This window comes from Mesoplodon mirus, assembly GCF_964341445.2.
Source record: "Mesoplodon mirus genome assembly, chromosome: 6".
In the NCBI taxonomy this organism is placed as follows: domain Eukaryota; kingdom Metazoa; phylum Chordata; class Mammalia; order Artiodactyla; family Ziphiidae; genus Mesoplodon; species Mesoplodon mirus.
This window is the reverse complement of record NC_138982.1, coordinates 42,312,133-42,333,129: the sequence shown is the minus strand read 5'-3', so window position 1 is coordinate 42,333,129 and position 20,997 is coordinate 42,312,133. Positions and strand designations below refer to the sequence as shown.

General features: G+C 38.9%; 1 protein-coding gene across 7 annotated transcripts in view; it reads left to right on the top strand.

Moving 5' to 3' along the window:
* Positions 1–20,997, top strand: part of LPP (LIM domain containing preferred translocation partner in lipoma) — a 709,708-nt gene that overhangs the window by 579,636 nt on the left and 109,075 nt on the right. For all 7 annotated transcript variants that reach the window (XM_082624540.1, XM_082624542.1, XM_082624541.1 and 4 more), the window contains one exon: positions 7,807–7,976. In XM_082624540.1, coding sequence (XP_082480666.1) covers positions 7,807–7,976 — 170 coding nt within the window. The remainder of the gene's footprint in view (positions 1–7,806; positions 7,977–20,997) is intronic.

The window sequence follows — 20,997 nt, the reverse complement described above, 5'->3', positions numbered from 1 at the left end:
ATAATTTTGTTCAAAGGGCACCATATATTGTATCCCAAACTGCAAAGCAGTATTGTTTTTTGGTTTTGCTTTTGTTGTTGTCTGGTTTTTGGTTATGTTTTTACTGCTCCTCCTGAGACTGGAAGTTGTTGTCAGAAAGTAATTTTCCTGACCACTGTGCCTGTGTATATTAGTTTAGTGAAGGTTAGGACCAGGGTACATGGTGACGAACTTGCTCCTTCTGCAGTTTCCTAGGATGTAGCTCCTTAGGGTCAGGTCTTTTGGTCCCAAACATCACTGCTTTCTAAGAACACTCTAGGATGAACTCCACTTTGTGGAACATATGAACGCGTGGTTCCCTTTAGAACAATGGTCCCCAACCCCACTGCGCATTAGCATCGTGATTTTAGGGCCCGTCCCCCAAACCAAATAAATCAGAATCTCTGCAAGCAGAGTGTGGCCATCAGTATTATTTTAAAAGCGTTCCTGGTGGGAAGCCAGAGTTTGAGATTCAACAAAGGGTAAGGGTTAGGGTTCAACCAAAGGTCTTTGAAGGACCCTTAGCTGTACTGATTTCACCATGTGTAGCTGATTCTGACACTTCACTAAGCTCGCCTGAGGCTTGGGGTGTTGGAGAAGTGATGCTTTACTGGCTCTTCTTTCCCTGGGAGTGGGAACACACCCCACTCCTCAGCAATGCCAAAAACATCACAGTTATGATTGAATAATGAAGTGTATTCCTAGAAAACCACAAGCTGATTAAGAAGATGGGCTTTAGAAGTCTGACCTGGTTCCCATCCCAGCCTCACCTCATTTCTACCTTTGAGACCTTGGCCAAGAGACTTAACCCCTGGTTTCTTATCTATCAGATAAGAATAGAAAAATGTTGATGGGACTAAACGAGAGAATGCATGTAGAGAGCTTAAGGCAGTGTCTGACCCAATGGAAAAAATACAGTCATTTTCTTTTATGTTTTTGTTATGCTCCTTCACAATGCAGTGTATTTACATCAGTGAAACATGCTTGCTTATGCAGCCCTATGTGGGACTTCCCCTCCCAATTTACCTCCTTACCTGAAGGTCCAACCTAAGCAAATATGTGTCTATAAATGAATCACCTCATGGTTAGACTTTGTAATGACTTCCTTTTACCAGGTCACTCATTTCTGACTCCATCTCATCTGGTTTGTTGCCCAGGCCTCTGTCCACCAATTCCCAAACCATTCTCTTGGACAATTTTTGGGAGTCTGTTTGTTTTGTTTTGTTTTCTTGTTACTTAGCTTAATTTCTTATTTTATACTAAAATGCTTCTTATTTTGTCTCCTTCTGAAAGCTCCACATGTCTACCGTTGGTTCTAGTGCTATTGTAGTCATTGCTCCTTTTCCTGTTGTCTGCCTGTGCACATGTGTGCCTGAGAGAGAGAGAGAGAGAGAGAGAGAGACAGAACAGAGAAGAGAAAGAGAGGAGAACAGCTATGTGCCCTCTGCTTCTCATTCCTATCCATGTGCCCATTGAATCTGCAAGCCGTCTCTGCAAGGACCATCTAAGCAGTAACAGTGAAGTAGTATAGTACAATTATATACACACAAGCAGTGACAAAATTAGATGTGTCCTGCAATCCAGCTTTTAATATATGTTAAGGATCCCAAGATTCACAGAGCTAAATAGCACTAACCATAGGAGACCGGATATTGGTACAGTATTTAAAGGCAGAGTCCAAGAAAATATATAAAACTTGATTTGATGTATGATGTATACTATGTGGTATCGTTACCTTAAAAGGCTATCGGTTGACATTCTTTGTGTGTTCTGTATTGTCTAAGGCCACATAGCAGTGCCATATGATAAATTTATTTACAGCACAAAAGAAGCCTCTTCTATAGGAATACTTGTAATTAATATATGTGAACTGCTTTCTCTGGCTTAATGTTGTCAAAGTATTTTATGGTAAAACTTAGCTGATTCTCTTCATGTATGTTATCAATGGATGGAAAGCCATTGAAAACTCTTCAAACTAAGACATAAAGAGACAGCATTAGGGAAATTACTCTTGTTGGTGAAAAGCAAGATATATTATGATGCCACAGAAATTTCTTTTCTTCAGCCAACTCATAGTTAGCAGTCTGTCCCCTAACTGTTTTGCGTGCAGATGAGGTCTGTCTGGGCGATTCTTGTCAGCTGTTATTCTGACAAGCAGTGCAGAAATAGGTACCCCTTGGAACAGTGGCTTAACTTGCAATCACCTGGAGAGCTTTTAAAAATTCCAATCCTAAGACATCACACCTCAGACCAATGAAATCAGAATCTCTGGAGCTGGGACCCAGAGATCAGTTTTTTTTTTTTTAATTCCCCAGATGATTCCAACATACAGGCAAGGTTGAGAATCACTGTCCTAGGACTTAACACAGCTTAAAAAACAGGTTGTCTATTATGCCATGCATTAACACTACAGGGTTTCATAAAGTAAAAGCTTTGGTGATTAGAAAATGCCATCATCTTAGACTTCAGTGAATGTCATATGGACTTGTCACATAAAGAGTACAAACTTGTTCTATGATCTTTTTGTACTTTCAGTGGAAGATAATTTCTGAATCAACTTAATGGAGCCTGTGCTTTAGGAAAATAACTCCAGTGGACACATGTAGGGTAAATTGGAGCAAGCTTTTTTCTAGGAATAATTTGCTATCAGTTCACTACTCTGATATAACTTTATTGATTCAACTTTTGGAGCAGGACTTTGTTCAGAATATATTTTAAAAGGTGCTTAGTGAGAAAGCTGATAGATCATACAATTGGCATATAGAGTTTCAATTCATTATAATATTTAAAGATAGACTATTAATTTTGCTTATGCCAAAAATTTCTGTTACAAGGCAAGTGGCAAGGAGGAGATGGAGACATATGTGACCTGGCTTTATGTCTGCATAAATGTACTAGTTTGCTTTTGATGTTGAATGATGCACAAGTTTGAGAGTATGTCACCCCCCGTCACCATGCCACCAACGCTCAAAATGACTGGACATTTTTGGTCTCACCTCAGAAACAAGCAGTATCTGCAGAAGAGGGTCTATGGCCTATCGTATTAATGGTGTACTGGTCACAAGAACATCATTTTTAAATGAAATTTTATTTTCATATTATAAAGAAAATAAATTCACATTACAGAAAGAGAAAGCTGGCACCAGTGAATATGAAAACCCATGTCCCACTACTCCACCTGTCTTGCTTAACTTGTAGATTTGCCTGTAACGTCACCCTTCACCCATGCCATTCCTAAAATGGCTTGTTCAAAAACTATCTAAACTTCCAGACTTAGCTCAAGTAGTAAGACCACCATAAAGCCTGTCCATTTGTAAGAGGGAGTAAGTCAGAGCTAGTGGAACAATCAGGAAGTCATTGCAATGACCCATGAAAGATAATAAGCCCAATCTGGGCAGCAGACCTGTGATGGAAGAGAAGTATTTCAGAGACTTTGCAGAGGTTGTAATAGTTGTGGGAGTGGGAAAGAAGGAGGGGGAGGGGTGAGAAGAGTCCCTGACTGGCTCCACAATCGATACAAAGCGTTATCGATATATAACAAACGATAATACATGGACAAACTTTTTTTGGTTCCGGCATCTCAGTTCACTGACAAAGTTCTCCCCAGGCTGTCTAACCCTCTGTCCTTGGATTTTTTTTTTTTTTTTTTTTTTTTTTTGCGGTACGCGGGCCTCTCACTGTTGTGGCCTCCCCCGCTGCGGAGCACAGGCTCCGGACGCGCAGGCTCAGCGGCCATGGCTCACGGGCCCAGCCTCTCCGCGGCATGTGGGATCTTCCCGGACCAGGGAACGAACCCGTGTCCCCTGCATCGGCAGGCAGACTCCCAACCACTGCACCACCAGGGAAGCCCTGTCCTTGGATTTTTTAAGTTACTGTGCTAAGCTTTGCCATTGAGCTCCTCATACCATCCCTGGGTCTGAACTTGACCCTGAGCTTCCCACTGGCCCCTAATCAACAATGTTTCCTTCATACTCTCATGCCTCCAAGTCTGGTACCATTCCCCTGGTTTTTCTCATTTAAAAGCGCTGAGATACTTGTCTCCAAGATGGGCAGCAAGATTGCTGGATGCTTTTAATGATGTGTAGCATGAGCCCCTCTAGGGGCAAGGACGTATTATGCTCTAGTGACTTTCTTTCCATTGTGAATGTCTCCCTAAAAGGTATAGTTTGTACATTTTTGTTAATGTGAAAAGGTAACATTCGGGCATCTTTTCTGTCCTGCTGTAGACAGAAAGTGTAGAGAGCGCTATTTTAAATTTTTGTTCTTTGCCCTTTTCTGTGCTTGTGATTTTAAAGGTGCCAGACTGACTGCCCTCGAGCATGGTGTCCCCGATTTCTCCCAAGAATAGGAAAAATACGGGAGGCAGCAAGCTGGTCATGTCTGGGTCCAGCATATTAGCCTGACCCACTCTGGAAGAATATTCTCCAAAATATAAAGGAAAAGATTGTTCCTTGTAAACACAGTCCATCTGCTTTCATAGCTGAGAGGACAAAACCTTGTTGTCCCACCACCAAGCCACTGCAGAGTTTCTGGAACCAGGAAACCCAGCCACTCATCCACTATGTGGAAAAACTAGAATGTTTTTTTCTCTTCCATCCCCACCTGTCAAAATTCCATCCTTTAAGGTTGGACTTAAATGCCTCTTTCTCCGCAAAACCTTTCCTGAGCCCTCTCAAGTGTGATGTTCCTCCCACATCTCCAGAGCACTTTCTCAGATGACAGCACATTTTGTCATGTGATTGTAGGATGTTATATAGTCTCATAATTAATGTGAAAGGCACTGACGTCGCCTGATTCATTTCTGGGTATCATACAGATTACAGTACTGGGCAAAGAGTAAATACCTGGGGAATGCCTGTTGAATACAAAGAGAATTCCAAAGCTTAGCTTTTCATCCTGCCCTTTAGGGCTCTGCTCCAACCTTTCCCTTTAATCAGTGATTGAAATTTTCTCCTAGATCCTCATGGGTAGTTCTCAAACTCTCCATAAACCATGTAGGCTCAGCCTCCTGGATTCCAGATATTACGCATTGGGCAGCCATGGTCTGGAATCATAATTGCTACCTCTACCTGTCTCATCGATTACCATGACCAATAGTCAATCACATTTGGCCAGAACAGATTTTTTTTCCTAAGTGTGGTCCACAGATCACTGGTAGTCCCTGATGGAGTATCAAGGAGTCCAGTTTGGTGTCTAGAAAAGGAAAGAGTAGTAAATAATTATTTTGTTGACTTGCATTTAATGAATCTGAATTGTAAAACTACAATATTCACGGGAATCCAATATGCTCTTAATGAATCACATTCTTAAAGATTGCATATGTACCACCAAACCTATGTTGATCGGTGTTGTTTATCCAACGTTCAGTAACATTGCCATTAAGCTCACAGCATTTTCATGTCATTAGTATGTTTTTTTTTCTACTGCTGCTAAACCTACATTTTTTTATCATTACTATATTACCCTATTTCTTCAGTTCGCCAAAATAGATCAGTGATTTGCATGTGATTCTTTGAAAGTAGAAAAAATAGTAGTAAAGATAATCCCATAAATACCACTTTAGATTAATATTACAAATGTAAACATTAGTGAAGACAATTCCAGTATAAATATTGGAAATGAATCTATATACACTGGGATGAATGTGATTATTTTGCACAAGCAGTTGAAAAAGAAAATTTGGAATGCTATGATGATGATGATGTAATTTTTTTAATTATATTTTATAGATTGGTGATCAATTCACCTATATTTTATGGATTGGTGATCCATTCGCCTGTAATTCCCAATATGTTCTCTGTAGTGAAATGTTGTCAGATAGTGACATGAAGCTCTCAGACTTTCAGCATCCTTTTCAAACATAGTATAGTGAACTTTCTAGTAAATCAATGAAGTTTTTTTTTTCTGAATAATCACAAAATAGTGCCATATGAAAATCCTAATTTTGATACTAAAGGCAATGAGAGTCTAAAATTTTAAAGCACCTTTCTAAGGTTGTACATCTTTTAATAAAAAACAGACACAAGTTCACTCTTGGGTAGAAGTTTGTAAATCAAGCCACAAAGTTTATTACAAACATTTATTTTATAAAAGTTTATCAAATGTCAAGAATATGATGTCGAGACTTAATAAAAATATCAACTGTGGTGAAAGTGGCTCAGTTTCCAAAAGTTTGACTCTTTTTTCAGCGCTTGATATTTCTCATTCTTTAGGGGGAAAATGTTCTATAGTTTGGGCTATATTTTAAAGATGCATTCAAATTCTGCAACAAAATGTAAAGAAATACTTTCCAGGGCCAGCGTAAGAGAAGATTAGAAACACATTTGCCTCTTTTCTCCCGAGTTTGTAACATTTAAAACCTCCTCCCTTCTAGGTGTGAAATAGTCGTCAATCCAATGTGATGGAGGGCTGAGGGCAGCCTTTAGTGAGAAATCTCTCCATAGTGTCAGCTCTGTGTTCAATCCTGATGCACAGAACTAGGCAGAAGCAAGACAGCAGAATGGTTAGGACCATCGACACTGAAGCTAGACTGCTTGAGCTAGAAGGTAGTCAACCACTTAGGTAACCCAGTTTCCTCATCTGTAAAATAGGGATACTAATAGTACTTGTCACACAGGTTGCTGTGAACATGAAATGAGTTAGTATACGTAAAGCACACAGAAAATGCCTGACCCATAGGAAGCACTAGTTTTGCTAAAGCCTATCTGTAAAAGCCTGCCGATTCTTGCTGATGTTCCCAGTGACTTGTAATTACTTGTTAAAACTTTTTACCTTCGTAGAAATAAAGGATAAGAAGGGAAACTGAATGCGGCTCTGACCTCTGGCTCAAGATTACCATGGTGAAGCCAGCTATGGATACAGACTGCAGCCAGCACAGTGCCTCTCAATGACATAACTTTTTTGTGTGTAAATTACATGTTAATGTTATTATTCAAATTTTAATGCAGTTTTTTTTTAACCTAAACACAGTGTCCATATGTGGTCAGAAGCCCCACGAATCAATTTAATCATGCTGAAAATTTGCAGAACACTGGGTTGGACAGTGACAACCAAGGCCATGAGGGACTCAAAATCCTACAGTCTGTGGAAATGTTGCATGATTAAGGGATATTCAAACTATAAACAGACTTGAAGGCAATGCTAAGTTGTAATATCTTAAAGGGTGTCAAGTGTAAGAGATGAGACTTTTTTCTTGAGTTCCTAAAGGACAGAACTGGGACTATTGGGTAACAGAATGAGGAAGCGTTCTGGCTCAATACAAGAACACTTTCTAGCAGTCAGCGCTATCTGGAAATAAAAGGGACTACTTTTTTATCTGCCTGTCACTGAGGGCTGGATGCAGAGGTTTTGCAAGCCAGGCTTTTGTGGAAGGAGTTGAAGTTTGAGTTTGGACCCAGTTCCCTCACAGTCTAGCTGGACACATAGTCTGTCCAAGGAGAAAGACTCTTCTAGATTATGCCTTCCACTCCTACCATCCTGAGTCATGTTCCTCTTAATTTGTGTGTGAGATTAGAGGCAGATCACTGGCCTCAACATCAGGAGACCTGAGTTCTCCTCAGTCACTCTCCATGGGACCTTGGCTGTGAGGGTCAACTTCTCAACTGATTCGTCAAATCCCCGTCATGCTGGCCTCATGGGGGCTGTAGTGGTCATCCTGCTCATGATGGTGATGGCGGTGGTGGTGATCCCATCCACTGTTGACATTACAAATGTGCTGTCCCCACCACACCCTGTCTTCTTTAGAAGGACTGAAGGTGTTCTTAACAGTCAACCCCTTTTTTCTTTCAGGCCGCTGTGCTCGCTGTGGGGAAAATGTAGTAGGGGAAGGTACAGGATGCACTGCCATGGATCAGGTCTTCCACGTGGATTGTTTTACCTGCATCATCTGTAACAACAAGCTCCGAGGGCAGCCCTTCTATGCGGTGGAGAAGAAAGCCTACTGTGAGCCCTGCTACATCGTAAGTTCAGATTTGGTCCTCAGGTCCTTTACAAAGATGACTTATTTGGCAAAATGCCAGTCACCCTAGCTCAAACGTAGCCATCAGATCTTTGCTTCTCATCAGATTTCAAAATATGCATGTGTGTAAATTGGTATATCTTAATTTTTATCCACATGCCCCCTGTTCATATGAGGTCAAAGGGTTCATTAGATGGGGCTACCATTCAATTAGTGGCCTGCCAGGAAGATCATCACCCTGTGGCTTACAAGCATATATGTACAAGCTAGCGCGCTCCCCCTTAAAGCATCAGAAGGTTTCCCAAGTAGCAGAGTCACACCACTTCTTATTAGATCTCACTCCGTATTTGATGTCGTATTTGTAGAGAAACGTTGCAGGGCCTTGGGACTTGTGAGTGCTCTTTCAAACTCCTGGGTCCTTTGAATCACCTTTTTTCTGCCCAGAATTTCTCTTACCTGTCATACCCAACAGGTTTTCATGATGCAGTTAGAGAAACTATTATAGAGTACCTTAAAGGGAAATAAATAGTCATGCTGACTGAGCTAATAATTGTCTCCTTTTTTTAAATACACAACTATATTTTAATAACATAGCTGGGTGACTAAAAAATACTCATAGTCACATTATCTTAGCTGTTTGTCAGGCTACTTAAATCTACACGTTAAGCTATCTTCTGATAGAGCAGTTTGGTAAATGAACATAAATTTTTTTAATCTAAAGTAAATTTCCTTGCTGTCCTTCTAACACGATTTTATCGCTCTGTTGAACACTTGTTAGTGGAAAAAGTAGTGCTTTTTTGCAAACCCACACAAGAGGCATGATTTGGCCCTCAGCACCCCCGGCATTTCAACGTAAGAGAAACCTTGGGTGCGAGGTATTGGAAGTTATACACATAGCTTTGCAGAGCCCCAAGGTTCAGGTTTATTGCAGAAGTTTCTGGCCTCACTGGGATTTTCCCATAACCTGACAGCTCAAACTCATTGCAGCCCTGGAATCTGTAGCAATGATCTGAAATATCTTCGAGATTAAGATCTTGCAGGATTAAATATTGTTTTGCATCTCTTAAGTTCAATTTTATTTCATTTTCCTCCCCAAGGGCAACTTGGCCACATAAAACATCATTGTAGTGCCACACAATGTTGGAGCTGGAAAAAAAAGCTTAAGATCATTTGTCTAACTCCTCTCTTTAGAAGTGAGAATACAGGGACTTCCCTGGTGGCACAGTGGTTAAGAATCTGCCTGCCAATGCAGGAGACATGGGCTCGAGGCCTGGTCCAGGAAGATCCCACATGCCGCGGAGCAACTAAGCCCGTGCGCCACAACTACTGAGCCTGCTCTCTAGAGCCCATGAGCCACAACTGCTGAGCCCACGTGCCACAGCTGCTGAAGCCCACGTGCCTGGAGCCCGTGCTCCTCAACAAAAAAAGCCACCACAATGAGAAGCCCGCACACCGTAACGAAGAGTAGCCCCCGCTCGCCGCAACTAGAGAAAGCTTGCATGCAGCAACAAAGACCCAATGCAGGCAAAAATGAATAAATAAATTTAGAAAAAGAAAAAAAAAAGAGAAGTGAGAATACACAGAGGGGAACAAAATGACTTATTTTATTAGTGTCAAAGCCAGGATTAAATTCAGTTGGTCACACTAGTCTCGTATTTGTTGCAGACACTGCAAAGCTTTAGTTCATCCAGAACATAAACACACCACAAGGCTTTATCCAGAACATAAACACAAACACAGTGATATCCCGTTGCTTTGGAAGGGACAGTTACATATCAGGAAAAGTCTAGTGAACAAAAGTATGCCTCTTTAGGATGTAAAAATGTTTCAAATATCACTCTTAGAAATCTTTCTTGAATGAGAAAATTACAAAATCCCCTGCCTTTGTAAACAGACTGTGTGGATTGTCATTCACACTGATCTAGGACCACAGTGAATTTATTTATTACAGTGAGCTCAGCCTCTAGAAACACCTATGGCTGTTTCTCCATACACTAAGTGACCACAGAATACACTGTTTTTTGTAATTCTTGTGTCTATTTTTCACCCTTTTTTTGACTGCATTGTTGATTCTTGTTACTTGAATGATGCTCCTATGGCTGCTTCCTTCAGTTTTCTTTTATCTCTTATGACCTAGGAATCACATGAACAATACTGGGAAACACTATAACACGCTTTGAAGAACATGGGTTTGAATTTGATTACATCACTTAATACTTTTTCTTTTGTTTTTTTTCAACATCTTTATTGGAGTATAATTGCTTTACAATGGTGTGTTAGTTTCTGCTTTATAACAAAGTGAATCAGTTATACATATACATATGTTCCCATATCTCTTCCCCCTTGCATCTCCCTCCCTCCCACCCTCCCTATCCCACCCCTCTAGGTGGTCACAAAGCACAGAGCTGATCTCCCTGTGCTACGTGGCTGCTTCCCACTAGCTATCTATTTTACGTTTGGTAGTGTATATATGTCCATGGCCACTCTCTCACTTTGTCACAGCTTACCTTCCCCCTCCCCATATCCTCAAGTCCATTCTCTAGTAGGTCTGTGTCTTTATTCCTGTCTTGCCCCTAGGTTCTTCATGACTTTTTTTTTCCCTAAATTCCATATATATGTGTTAGCATACGGTATTTGTTTTTCCCTTTCTGACTTACCTCACTCTCTATGACAGACTCTAGGTCCCACCACCTCACTACAAATAACTCAATTTCGTTTAATTTCATTTCTTTTTATGGCTGAGTGATATTCCACATTACACATCTTCTTTATCCATTCATCTGTTGATGGACACTTAGGTTGTTTCCACGTCCTGGCTATTGTAAATAGAGCTGCAGTGAACATTGTGGTACATGACTCTTTTTGAATTATGGTTTTCTCAGGGTATATACCCAGTAGAGGGATTGCTGGTTCGTATGGTAGTTGTATTTTTAGTTTTTTAAGGAACCTCCATACTGTTCTCCATAGTGGCCGTATCAATTTACATTCCCACCAACAGTGCAAGAGGGTTCCCTTTTCTCCACACCCTCTCCAGCATTTAATGTTTGTAGATTTTTTGATGATGGCCATTCTGACCAGTGTGAGATGATATCTCATTGTAGTTTTGATTTGCATTTCTCTAATGATTAATGATGTTGAGCATTCTTTCATGTGCTTGTTGGCAATCTGTATATCTTCTTTGGGGAAATGTCTGTTTAGGTCTTCTGCCCATTTTTGGATTGGGTTGTTTGTTTTTTTTGTTATTGAGCTGCATGAGCTGCTTGTAAATTTTGGAGATTAATCCTTTGTCAGTTGCTTCATTTGCAAATATTTTCTCCCATTCTGAGGGTTGTCTTTTGGTCTTGTTTATGGTTTCCTTTGCTGTGCAAAAGCTTTCAAGTTGCATTAGGTCCTATTTGTTTATTTTTGTTTTTATTTCCATTTCTCTAGGAGGTGGGTCAAAAAGGATCTTGCTGTGATTTATGTCATAGAGTATTCTGCCTATGTTTTCCTCTAAGAGTTTGATAGTGTCTGGCCTTACATTTAGGTCTTTAATCCATTTTGAGTTTATTTTTGTGTATGGTGTTAGGGAGTGTTCTAATTTCAGACTTTTACATGTACCTGTCCACTTTTCCGAGCACCACTTATTGAAGAGGCTGTCTTTTCTCCACTGTGTATTCTTGCCTCCTTTATCAAAGATAAGGTGACCATATGTGCACGGGTTTATCTCTGGGCTTTCTGTCCTGTTCCATTGATCTATCTTTCTCTTTTTGTACCAGTACCATACTGTCTTGATTACTGTATGTAACTTTGTAGTATACGCTGAAGTCAGGGAGCCTGATTCCTCCAGCTCCATTTTTCTTTCTCAAGATTGCTTTGGCTATTCAGAGTCTTTTGTGTTTCCTTACAAATTGTGAAATTTTTTGTTCTAGTTCTGTGAAAAATGCCAGTGGTAGTTTGATAGGGATTGCATTGAATCTGTAGATTGCTTTGGGTAGTAGAGTCATTTTCACAATGTTGATTCTTCCAATCCAAGAACATGGTATATCTCTCCATCTATTTGTATCATCTTTAATTTCTTTCATCAGTGTCTTATACTTTTCTGCATACAGGTCTTTTGTCTCCTTAGGTAGGTTTATTCCTAGATATTTTATTCTTTTTGTTGCAGTGGTAAATGGGAGTGTTTTCTTGATTTCACTTTCAGATTTTTCATCATTAGTGTACAGGAATGCCAGAGTTTTCTGTGCATTAATTTTGTATCCTGCTACTTCACCAAATTCATTGATTAGCTCTAGGAGTTTTCTGGTAGCATCTTTAGGATTCTCTATGTATAGTATCATGTCATCTGCAAACAGTGACAGCTTTACTTCTTTTCCTATTTGGATTCCTTTTATTTCTTTTCTTCTCTGATTGCTGTGGCTAAAACTTCCAAAACTAAGTTGAATAAGAGTGGTGAGAGTGGGCAACCTTGTCTTGTTCCTGATCTTAGTGGAAATGCTTTCAGTTTTTCACCATTGAGGATATTGTTGGCTCTGGATTTGTCATATATGGCCTTTATTATGTTGAGGAATGTTCCCTCTATGCCTACTTTCTGCAGGGTTTTTATCATAAATGGATGTTGAATTTTGTCTAAAGCTTTCTCTGCATATAGTGAGGTGATCATATGCTTTTTCTCCTTCCGTTTGTTAATATGGTGTATCACATTCATTGATTTCCACATATTGAAGAATCCTTGCATTCCTGGGATAAACCCCACTTGATCATGGTGTATGATCCTTTTACTGTGCTGTCGGATTCTGTTTGCTAGTATTTTGTTGAGGATTTTTGCATCTATGTTCATCAGTGATATTGGCCTGTAGTTTTTTTTCTTTGTGACATCTTTGTCGGGTTTTGGTATCAGAGTGATGGTGGCCTCGTAAAATGAGTTTGGGAGTGTTCCTCCCTCTGCTATATTTTAGAAGAGTTTGAGAAGGATAGTTAGCTCTTCTCTAAATGTTTGAAGGAATTCGTCTGTGAAGACATCTGGTCCTGGTCTTTTGTTTGTTGGAAGATTTTTAATCCCAGTTTCAATTTCAGTGCTTGTGATTGGTCTGTTCATATTTTCTATTTCTTCCTGTTTCAGTCTCGGAACGTTGTGCATTTCTAAGAATTTGTCCGTTTTTTCCAGGTTGTCCATTTTATTGGCATAGAGTTGCTTGTAGTAATCTCTCATGATCCTTTGTATTTCTGCAGTGTCAGTTGTTACTTCTCCTTTTTCATTTTTAATTCTGTTGATTTGAGTCTTCTCCCTTTTTTTCTTGATGAGTCTGGCTAATGGTTTATCAATTTTGTTTATCTTCTCAAAGAACCAGCTTTTAGTTTTATTGATCTTTGCTATCATTTCCTTCATTTCTTTTTGATTTATTTCTGATCTGATCTTTTTGATTTCTTTCCTTCTGCTAACTTTGGGGTTATTTTGTTCTTCTTTCTCTAATTGCTTTAGGTGTAAGGTTAGGTTGTTTATTTGAGATGCTTCTTGTTGCTTAAGGTAGGATTGTATTGCTATAAAGTTCCCTCTTAGAACTGCTTTTGCCGCATCCCATAGGTTTTGGGTCATTGTGTTTTCATTGTCATTTGTTTCTAGGTATTTTTTGATTTCCTCTTTGATTTCTTCAGTGATCTCTTGGTTATTAAATAGTGTATTGTTTAGCCTCCATGTGTTTGTATTTTTTACAGATTTTTTACTGTAACTGATATGTAGTCTCATAGCATTGTGGTCGGAAAAGACACTTGATACGATTCAATTTTCTTAAATTTACCAAGGATTGATTTGTGACCCAAGATATGATCTCTCCTGGAGAATGTTCCATGAGCGCTTAAGGAGAATGTGTATTCTGTTGTTTTTGGATGTAATGTCCTATAAATATCAATTAAGTCCATCTTGTTTAATGTGTCATTTAAAGCTTGTGTTTCCTTATTTATTTTCATTTTGGATCATCTGTCCATTGGTGAAAGTGAGCTGTTAAAGTACCCTGCTGTGATTTTTCCTTTCCCCTTTTATGGCTGTTAGTATTTGCCTTATGTATTCAGGTGCTCCTATGTTTGGTGCGTAAATATTTACAGTTGTTATATCTTCTTCTCGGGTTGATCCCTTGAGCATTATGTAGTGTACTTCTTTGTCTCTTGTAATAGTCTTTATGTTAAAGTCTATTTTGTCTGATATGAGAATTGGTACTCCAGCTTTCTTTTGATTTCCATTTGCATGGAATATCTTTTTCCATCCCCTCACTTTCAGTCTGTATGTGTCCCTAGGTCTGAAGTGGGTCTCTTGTAGACAGCATATATATGGGTCTTGTTTTGGTATCCATTCAGCCAGTCTTTTGGTTGGAGCATTTAATCCACTTACATTTAAGGTAATTATCAATATGTATGTTCCTATTCCCATTTTCTTAATTGTTTTGGGTTTGTTATTGTAGGTCTTTTCCTTCTCTTGTGTTTCCTGCCTAGAGAAGTTCCTTTAGCATTTGTTGTAAAGCTGGTTTGGTGGTGCTGAACTCTCTTAGCTTTTGCTTGTCTGTAAAGTTTTTAATTTCTCCATCAAATCTGAATGAGATCCTTGCTGGGTAGAATAATCTTGGTTGTAGGTTTTTCTCCTTCATCACTTTTAATATGTCCTGCCACTCCCTTCTGACTTGCAGAGTTTCTGCTGAAAGATCAGCTGTTAACCTTATGGGGATTCCCTTGTGTGTTATTTGTTGTTTTTCCCTTGCTGCTTTTAATATTTTTTCTTTTATTTAATTTTTGATAGTTTGATTAATAGGAGTCTTGGCATGTTTCTCCTTGGATTTATCCTGTATGGGAGTCTCTGTGCTTCCTGGACTTGATTAACTATTTCCTTTCCCATATTAGGGAAGGTTTCAACTATAATCTCTTCAAATATTTTCTTATTCCCCTTCTTTTTCTCTTCTTCTTCTGGGACCCCTATGATTCGAATGTTGGTGCATTTAATATTGTCCCAGAGGTCTCTGAGACTGTCCTCTGTTCTTTTCATTCTTTTTTCTTTATTCTGCTCTGCAGCAGTTATTTCCACTATTTTATCTTCCAGGTCACTTATCCGTTCTTCTGCCTCAGTTATTCTGCTAGTGATCCCTTCTAGAGAATTTTTAATTTCATTTATTGTGTTGTTCATCATTGTTTGTTTGCTCTTTAGTTCTTCTAGGTCCTTGTTAAACGTTTCTTGTATTTTCTGTATTCTATTTCCAAGATTTTGGATCATCTTTACCATCATAATTCTGAATTCTTCTTCAGGTAGACTGCCTATTTCCTCTTCATTTGTTAGGTCTGGTGGGTTTTTACCTTGCTCCTTCATCTGCTGTGTGTTTTTCTGTCTTCTCATTTTGCTTAACTTTCTGTGTTTGGTGTCTCCTTTTCGCAGGCTGCAGGTTCGTGGTTCCCGTTGTGTTTGCTGTCTGTCCCCAGTGGCTATGGTTGGTTCAGTGGGTTGTGTAGGCTTCCTGGGAGGGGACTAGTGCCTGTGTTCTGGTGGATATGGCTGGATCTTGTCTTTCTGGTGGGCAGGTCCACGTCTGGTGGTGTGTTTTGGGGTGTCTGTGGCCTTATTATGATTTTAGGCAGCCTCTCTGCTAATGGATGAGGCTGTGTTCCTGTCTTGCTAGTTGTTTGGCATAGGGTGCCCAGCACTGTAGCTTGCTGGTCATTGAGTGAAGCTGGGTCTTGGCGTTGAGATGGAGATCTCTGGGAGATTTTCACCATTTGATATTACGTGGAGCTGGGAGGTCTCTTGTGGACCTGTGTCCTGACGTTGGCTCTCCCGCCTCAGAGGCACAGCCCTGATGCCTGGCTGCAACACCAAGAGCCTTTCATCCACACGGCTCAGAATAAAAGGGAGTAAAAATAGAAAGAAAGAAAGAAAGGAAGGAAGGGAGGGAGGGAGGGAGAGAGAGAGAGAGAGAGAGAGAGAGAGAGAGAAAGAAAGAAAGAAAGAAAGGAAGAAGATAAAGTAAAATAAAAAATAATTATTAAGAAAAAAAATTTTTAAGTAGAAAAAAAACAAAAAATGGATGTACAGAACCCTAGGACAAATGGTAAAAGCAAAGCTATACAGACAAATTCACACACAGAAGCATACACATACACATTCACAAAAAGAGAAAAAGGAAAAATATGTATATATCTTTGCTCCCAAAATCCACCTCCTCAATTTGGGATGATTCATTGTCTACTCAGGTGTTCCACAAATGCAGGGTACATCAAGTTGATTGTGGAGTTTTAATCCGTGGCTCCTGAGGCTACTGGGAGAGATTTCCCTTTCTCTCCTTTGTTCACACAGCTCCCGGGTTCACCTTTGGATTTGGACCCGCCTCTGTGTGTAGGTCGCCTGTTCTTCACTCAGACAGGACGGGGTTAAAGGAGCCGCTGATTCGGGGGCTCTGGCTCACTCAGGCCAGGGCGAGGGAGGTGTATGGATGCGAGTCGAGCCTGCAGTGGCAGAGGCTGGCTTGACGTTACACCAGCCTGAGGCATGCCGCATCACTTAGTACTTTGACTCCTTGGGAAAGTTCCTTGATCTTTCTAAGCCTCAGTTTCCTCATATATATAATGGTGATGATTGCTGGATTCTCCCCAGACTTGCAAATATGAAATGAGGCAGTCCTTGTAAAGTACACTTGTCTGGCTCAGGGAAGGCTAATGGAATTAACGTTATTCTGAGATTAATATTCATAAGATTTCTGGCCTATTTAGCGTTTCTGAAAGTGAGCACCTTACATGTGTAAGGTGAGATGCATCGGGCTTGGGAAATCGCAGACTTAACCCCTCTCTCATTTTTAAATGCTTTGCTTGCTCTCCTGAGGGCATAGTAAAACTTAAGAAAGTGTAAGCTGGCTAATTATGAGCTTCTACAGTGGTGGACTGAGGTTTCCATCTCCATTCCAGGCGGAGCAGCTCAGTGATTCTTTAGGATGTGTTTCCTTAGGACTTGGTTGCCTGTTACTATACTATGCTCATGACTAGGAGCACTATCTGGGTGATATTTAATCACATCCTTGGAAGAAGTAGGTGAATTCAAATAATGGAAATTCTTACCATCCTTTTTGACTTCACTCCCTCTGAAGAAACTTTAATCAAGATTTTTCTTTAATGAGATCTATCCGTGGTGACTCTAAATGTAATTTAATTCTTATCGGAATTCAGTTAAGCTTTACTGAAAGACCTTTCCTGGTTCGATATTGATTTCAGAGTTCAGCACAGCCCTCAAGCCCTCAGATGGATGTTTTAGCATTTTAAGTTCTTCTGAACTTTCATAAGTCCAATAAGCTGCCACACGAAAAATGTAAAGAGCTCTCTTTTGGGGGAGGTTGGGGAAGCTGGGAGAATAAAATGAAATAAGTTTGTTTTGAAAATAGAGTTTGTTTAAGGAGGACCCTAGTGCTGTATGTATCTCTCTTGGAACCAAAGCCCTTAGGATAGAGCAATGTCATTCATTCAAATTGCCTCTTGTTCCACTAGTGGAAACAAGATGTCTGAAAGACATGCTGTACAAAACAGAGAAAACCTAAGCCCTGGGCTCAGTCTGTTCCTTTTTTTTTTCTTTTTTTCTTCCTTTTTGGTTGATGGAATCAGAATATTGAAGATAGTGGTTTAGTTAGTTAATTATTTCTGTGTAAGGACCACCCTGTTTGATGCTCTGAGTTCAGGAAGGAGACCAGTCTAATATAAATTTAATTTATTCTTGCCTATGTTGGTTACTGATCAACTTAAGATCATATTTAAATTAAACATTTACATAATTTGGAGAGAGACTATACCAGTTATGGCTTTATCTTTGATTTAATGATTATTCATATTTTCCTATGATCTCATGAATCCTTAATCCTTACATGTACATAGCTGTAATCAAACAAATTGGATTTAGTAAGGCATTGTAATTCTCTTTAATCATTTTATACATGCTTTCCTTTGTATGTTCTATTGATTGACTTAATGTAAATATGTATATAGCTTTCCATTGTTAATAATTTCCATTTTAGCTTTTTGTCTGTTTAGTTTTACATTATGTTTACACACCACATTTTAAAACCATTGGCCACTAGGAAGATATTGGGTATTTTCCAAACTTTTAGTATTGTACATAACATGCCTATAAATGAGTAAAAAATTTTATGTTATTTTATTTTGAATTATGTTCTTAACATAAATCCCTTGATTTATGTTACCAAGTTTACTTTATGGCAATTTGGAGAACTTTTACTGGATTTACCTTAAAAGATTTTTCCAATTTTCAGAACCATGAGCAATAATGAGACCAAATGTTAAACTATACCCTATCCACTACTGAAGAGGTTTGTTTACATTTATTTTGAACCAATTTTTAATAGATGCATTATGTAATAGTTTTTAATTTGAGTTTTTGTGATTAGCAAAATCAATGAGAAGCTTTTCTACTTTGATGATAGATCTCTTAAAAGCTTAGTTTTGATTATTCTTATGGATTTGGATCAATGAACAAATTAAAATTAAGAGCACTAAGCTTCCTTGGGAAGGAAAGGGATGTAAATAGAATACATTGGTTCTAGTCCTTTCTCTCCTGGTGTGATGTTAGATAAGTCATTTAATTTCTGGGTACCAGTATCCTCTTTTATTAAAGGGAGATATTAACTTCTTCCTTGTCTTCAAAGGGAAGGAATGAACAAGTGTCATACTTTGTACATCATGAAGAAATTGTTTACTAATATAAGGGCTTAATCTGATTAATAACATTATTATCATTGCTTTTTCCCTTAGCTTAATCTGATAGAATTTAGAAATCCTCTATGTCTGGGGTAATTTCATTGCTGCAGTTGCTATGGAAATACTGAAATAAATAGATGTCATAGAAAGAATATGAGGACATATATGAGAAGAAGAGGTTCATGTTTTGCTTAAGAAGATTTTTGTGTTGGTATAGGCAGCAGCCATGCCTCCCATTTATGTGTCCTTCTGCCCTTAATGAGACGGGTTTACTCATAAGTACAGATTTACAACAGAATTGCTGTGTTCTCAGCATTGGCAAAGAGTCTGGGCCTAGAGACACAGTGCATCAGAGATTCTCAGAAAGTCTGTTTATGAAATGGCAGCCAAAGATCTTCCCCTAAACCAGGGCTCTTACTCAGAGTGGGTGAAATCCACCTCCTGACTCTCCAGCAGTGGAAGTTGGTACAGACATTTTTATTATAGTTACAATCCAAGTGATTAAAAGACCTCAGGAAATAGGAGGCCAACTCCACAGGAGACTAAACACTTGAAGTTTCCTGAATTTGACGCATTCGTGGCCAACACACTAACAGCCATTTGCTCCCTCTGTCACTAAATGGCTACAGTCAAAACATTCTAACTTTTCAAGCTACATTAGGAGGTAGGTTTGTACCACTGCAGGAAAGTTGTCCTTTTATATGCTCAATTCCTCCTAATAAAATGTTTTAAAAGCAGTTATGACCAGTGCTTTATGTGGGTATTAGGAAAGGACTTGGAGTTTGGACTAAACTTGAAAAATTCACATGAACTTCCCTCCTCCTCTTTTCTTAATTGCCCACCTCTGCTCTCTCATTTCCAAGGAGTGTTTCTCTCTCTCTCACACACACACACACATGGGTGCACACACACACACACTTTCTAATTAATGTTATGTCATCATCCCACAAGCACTCACCCAGGAAGGAGAAAAGTGCTTCAAGCGAGAAGAGAATTTGTCAAGTATGCTCTTGAGAGATTTAACCATGCTAACTACTATGAATAATTATCTCTTCCATTTGTACAGCCCCTTACATTTTACAGTGCTCCTGAGCCTCTATTACTGCACCTTACCATACCTATTAGAATCTTGTGAAACAGACAAGGGGAAGATTATTAGTCCCATTTACAGTGGCTTTGATATTTTCAAAGTAAAAGACAAAAATGAAGACTAGGGAACAGATTTAACTTGCATTTTATGGCTGGATCCATACTGCCACCCTGAAACTAGTGTTCAGCTTCCTAAAAATGTGCAGATACTGACAGCCGCCTGGGATTATAGCCTTCGATTCCCACGATTTTCATTGATGACCACGTGAGTCATGCCTTCCAGTATTACAGAACCTGAAAGGCTGAACTTCTACCAACGTAAAACCATAGCCCTGTCTTTTCTTGAGCATTTACTTTTTGCTGTCTTTGAAATGACTCAGGTTTTAAGACAAAAGCCTCTTTTTATGGTTAAAAATAATATAGGAATAACTAACGTTTTTTGTGGTGCTTTAACTTTTACAAATCACTTTTCTTTTATCTCATGTCACTCTCTCGTGATCTTAGAAAATAGGTACAGTTATTATTGCCTTCATTTCCAGTAGTAAGAAACTGAGTTTTAGAAAAAATCAGCCTGCTCAGTTCCACAGAGCATGAGTGTCAGATCCAGGACTTGACCCTGGCTTTTGATTCTCAAGTCCAGCTCTTTCCACATATCCAGCAAATCACTAAAAAATCTCATTTGTTATTACTAGACTTCTTTTTTCCTATTAATTTTTTTCTCTATTACCATATTCAGCTCAGAATATTTTTTATTATGGTAGTAACTTTTTTTAAAAAAACAATGAAAACTCAGTTTTTAATTATTACATGCTTATTAGAGAAAAATTGGAAAATATTTTAAAAGGTATGTAGCTCTCCCGTCTAAATATTATAACAGTTTACTCTTTACTACGTATTCCTTTTCTATTTCAGTGTACCTCTGTATGGATATATGCTTATAAATGTAACCACACATCTGTATAAATGTTTACACATGTACACAAACACAATGAGGTCATGCTATTCTTATGAATTAATAACTTGCTTTTATTACTTAATAGTGTATCAAACTTTGCCTTCTACAGAAATAGTTTCTTTTAAATATTCCATGGACACTCAAAAAGAATGTGTATTATGTACATGCCCTTTCTGAAAAAGTGACTCAAAGAAATATTCCAGCAGACAAATAAATTAATCAAAAAGTGTGTGGGAAATCCAGAGCAAATAAATTGGTGATAAGCCATGAA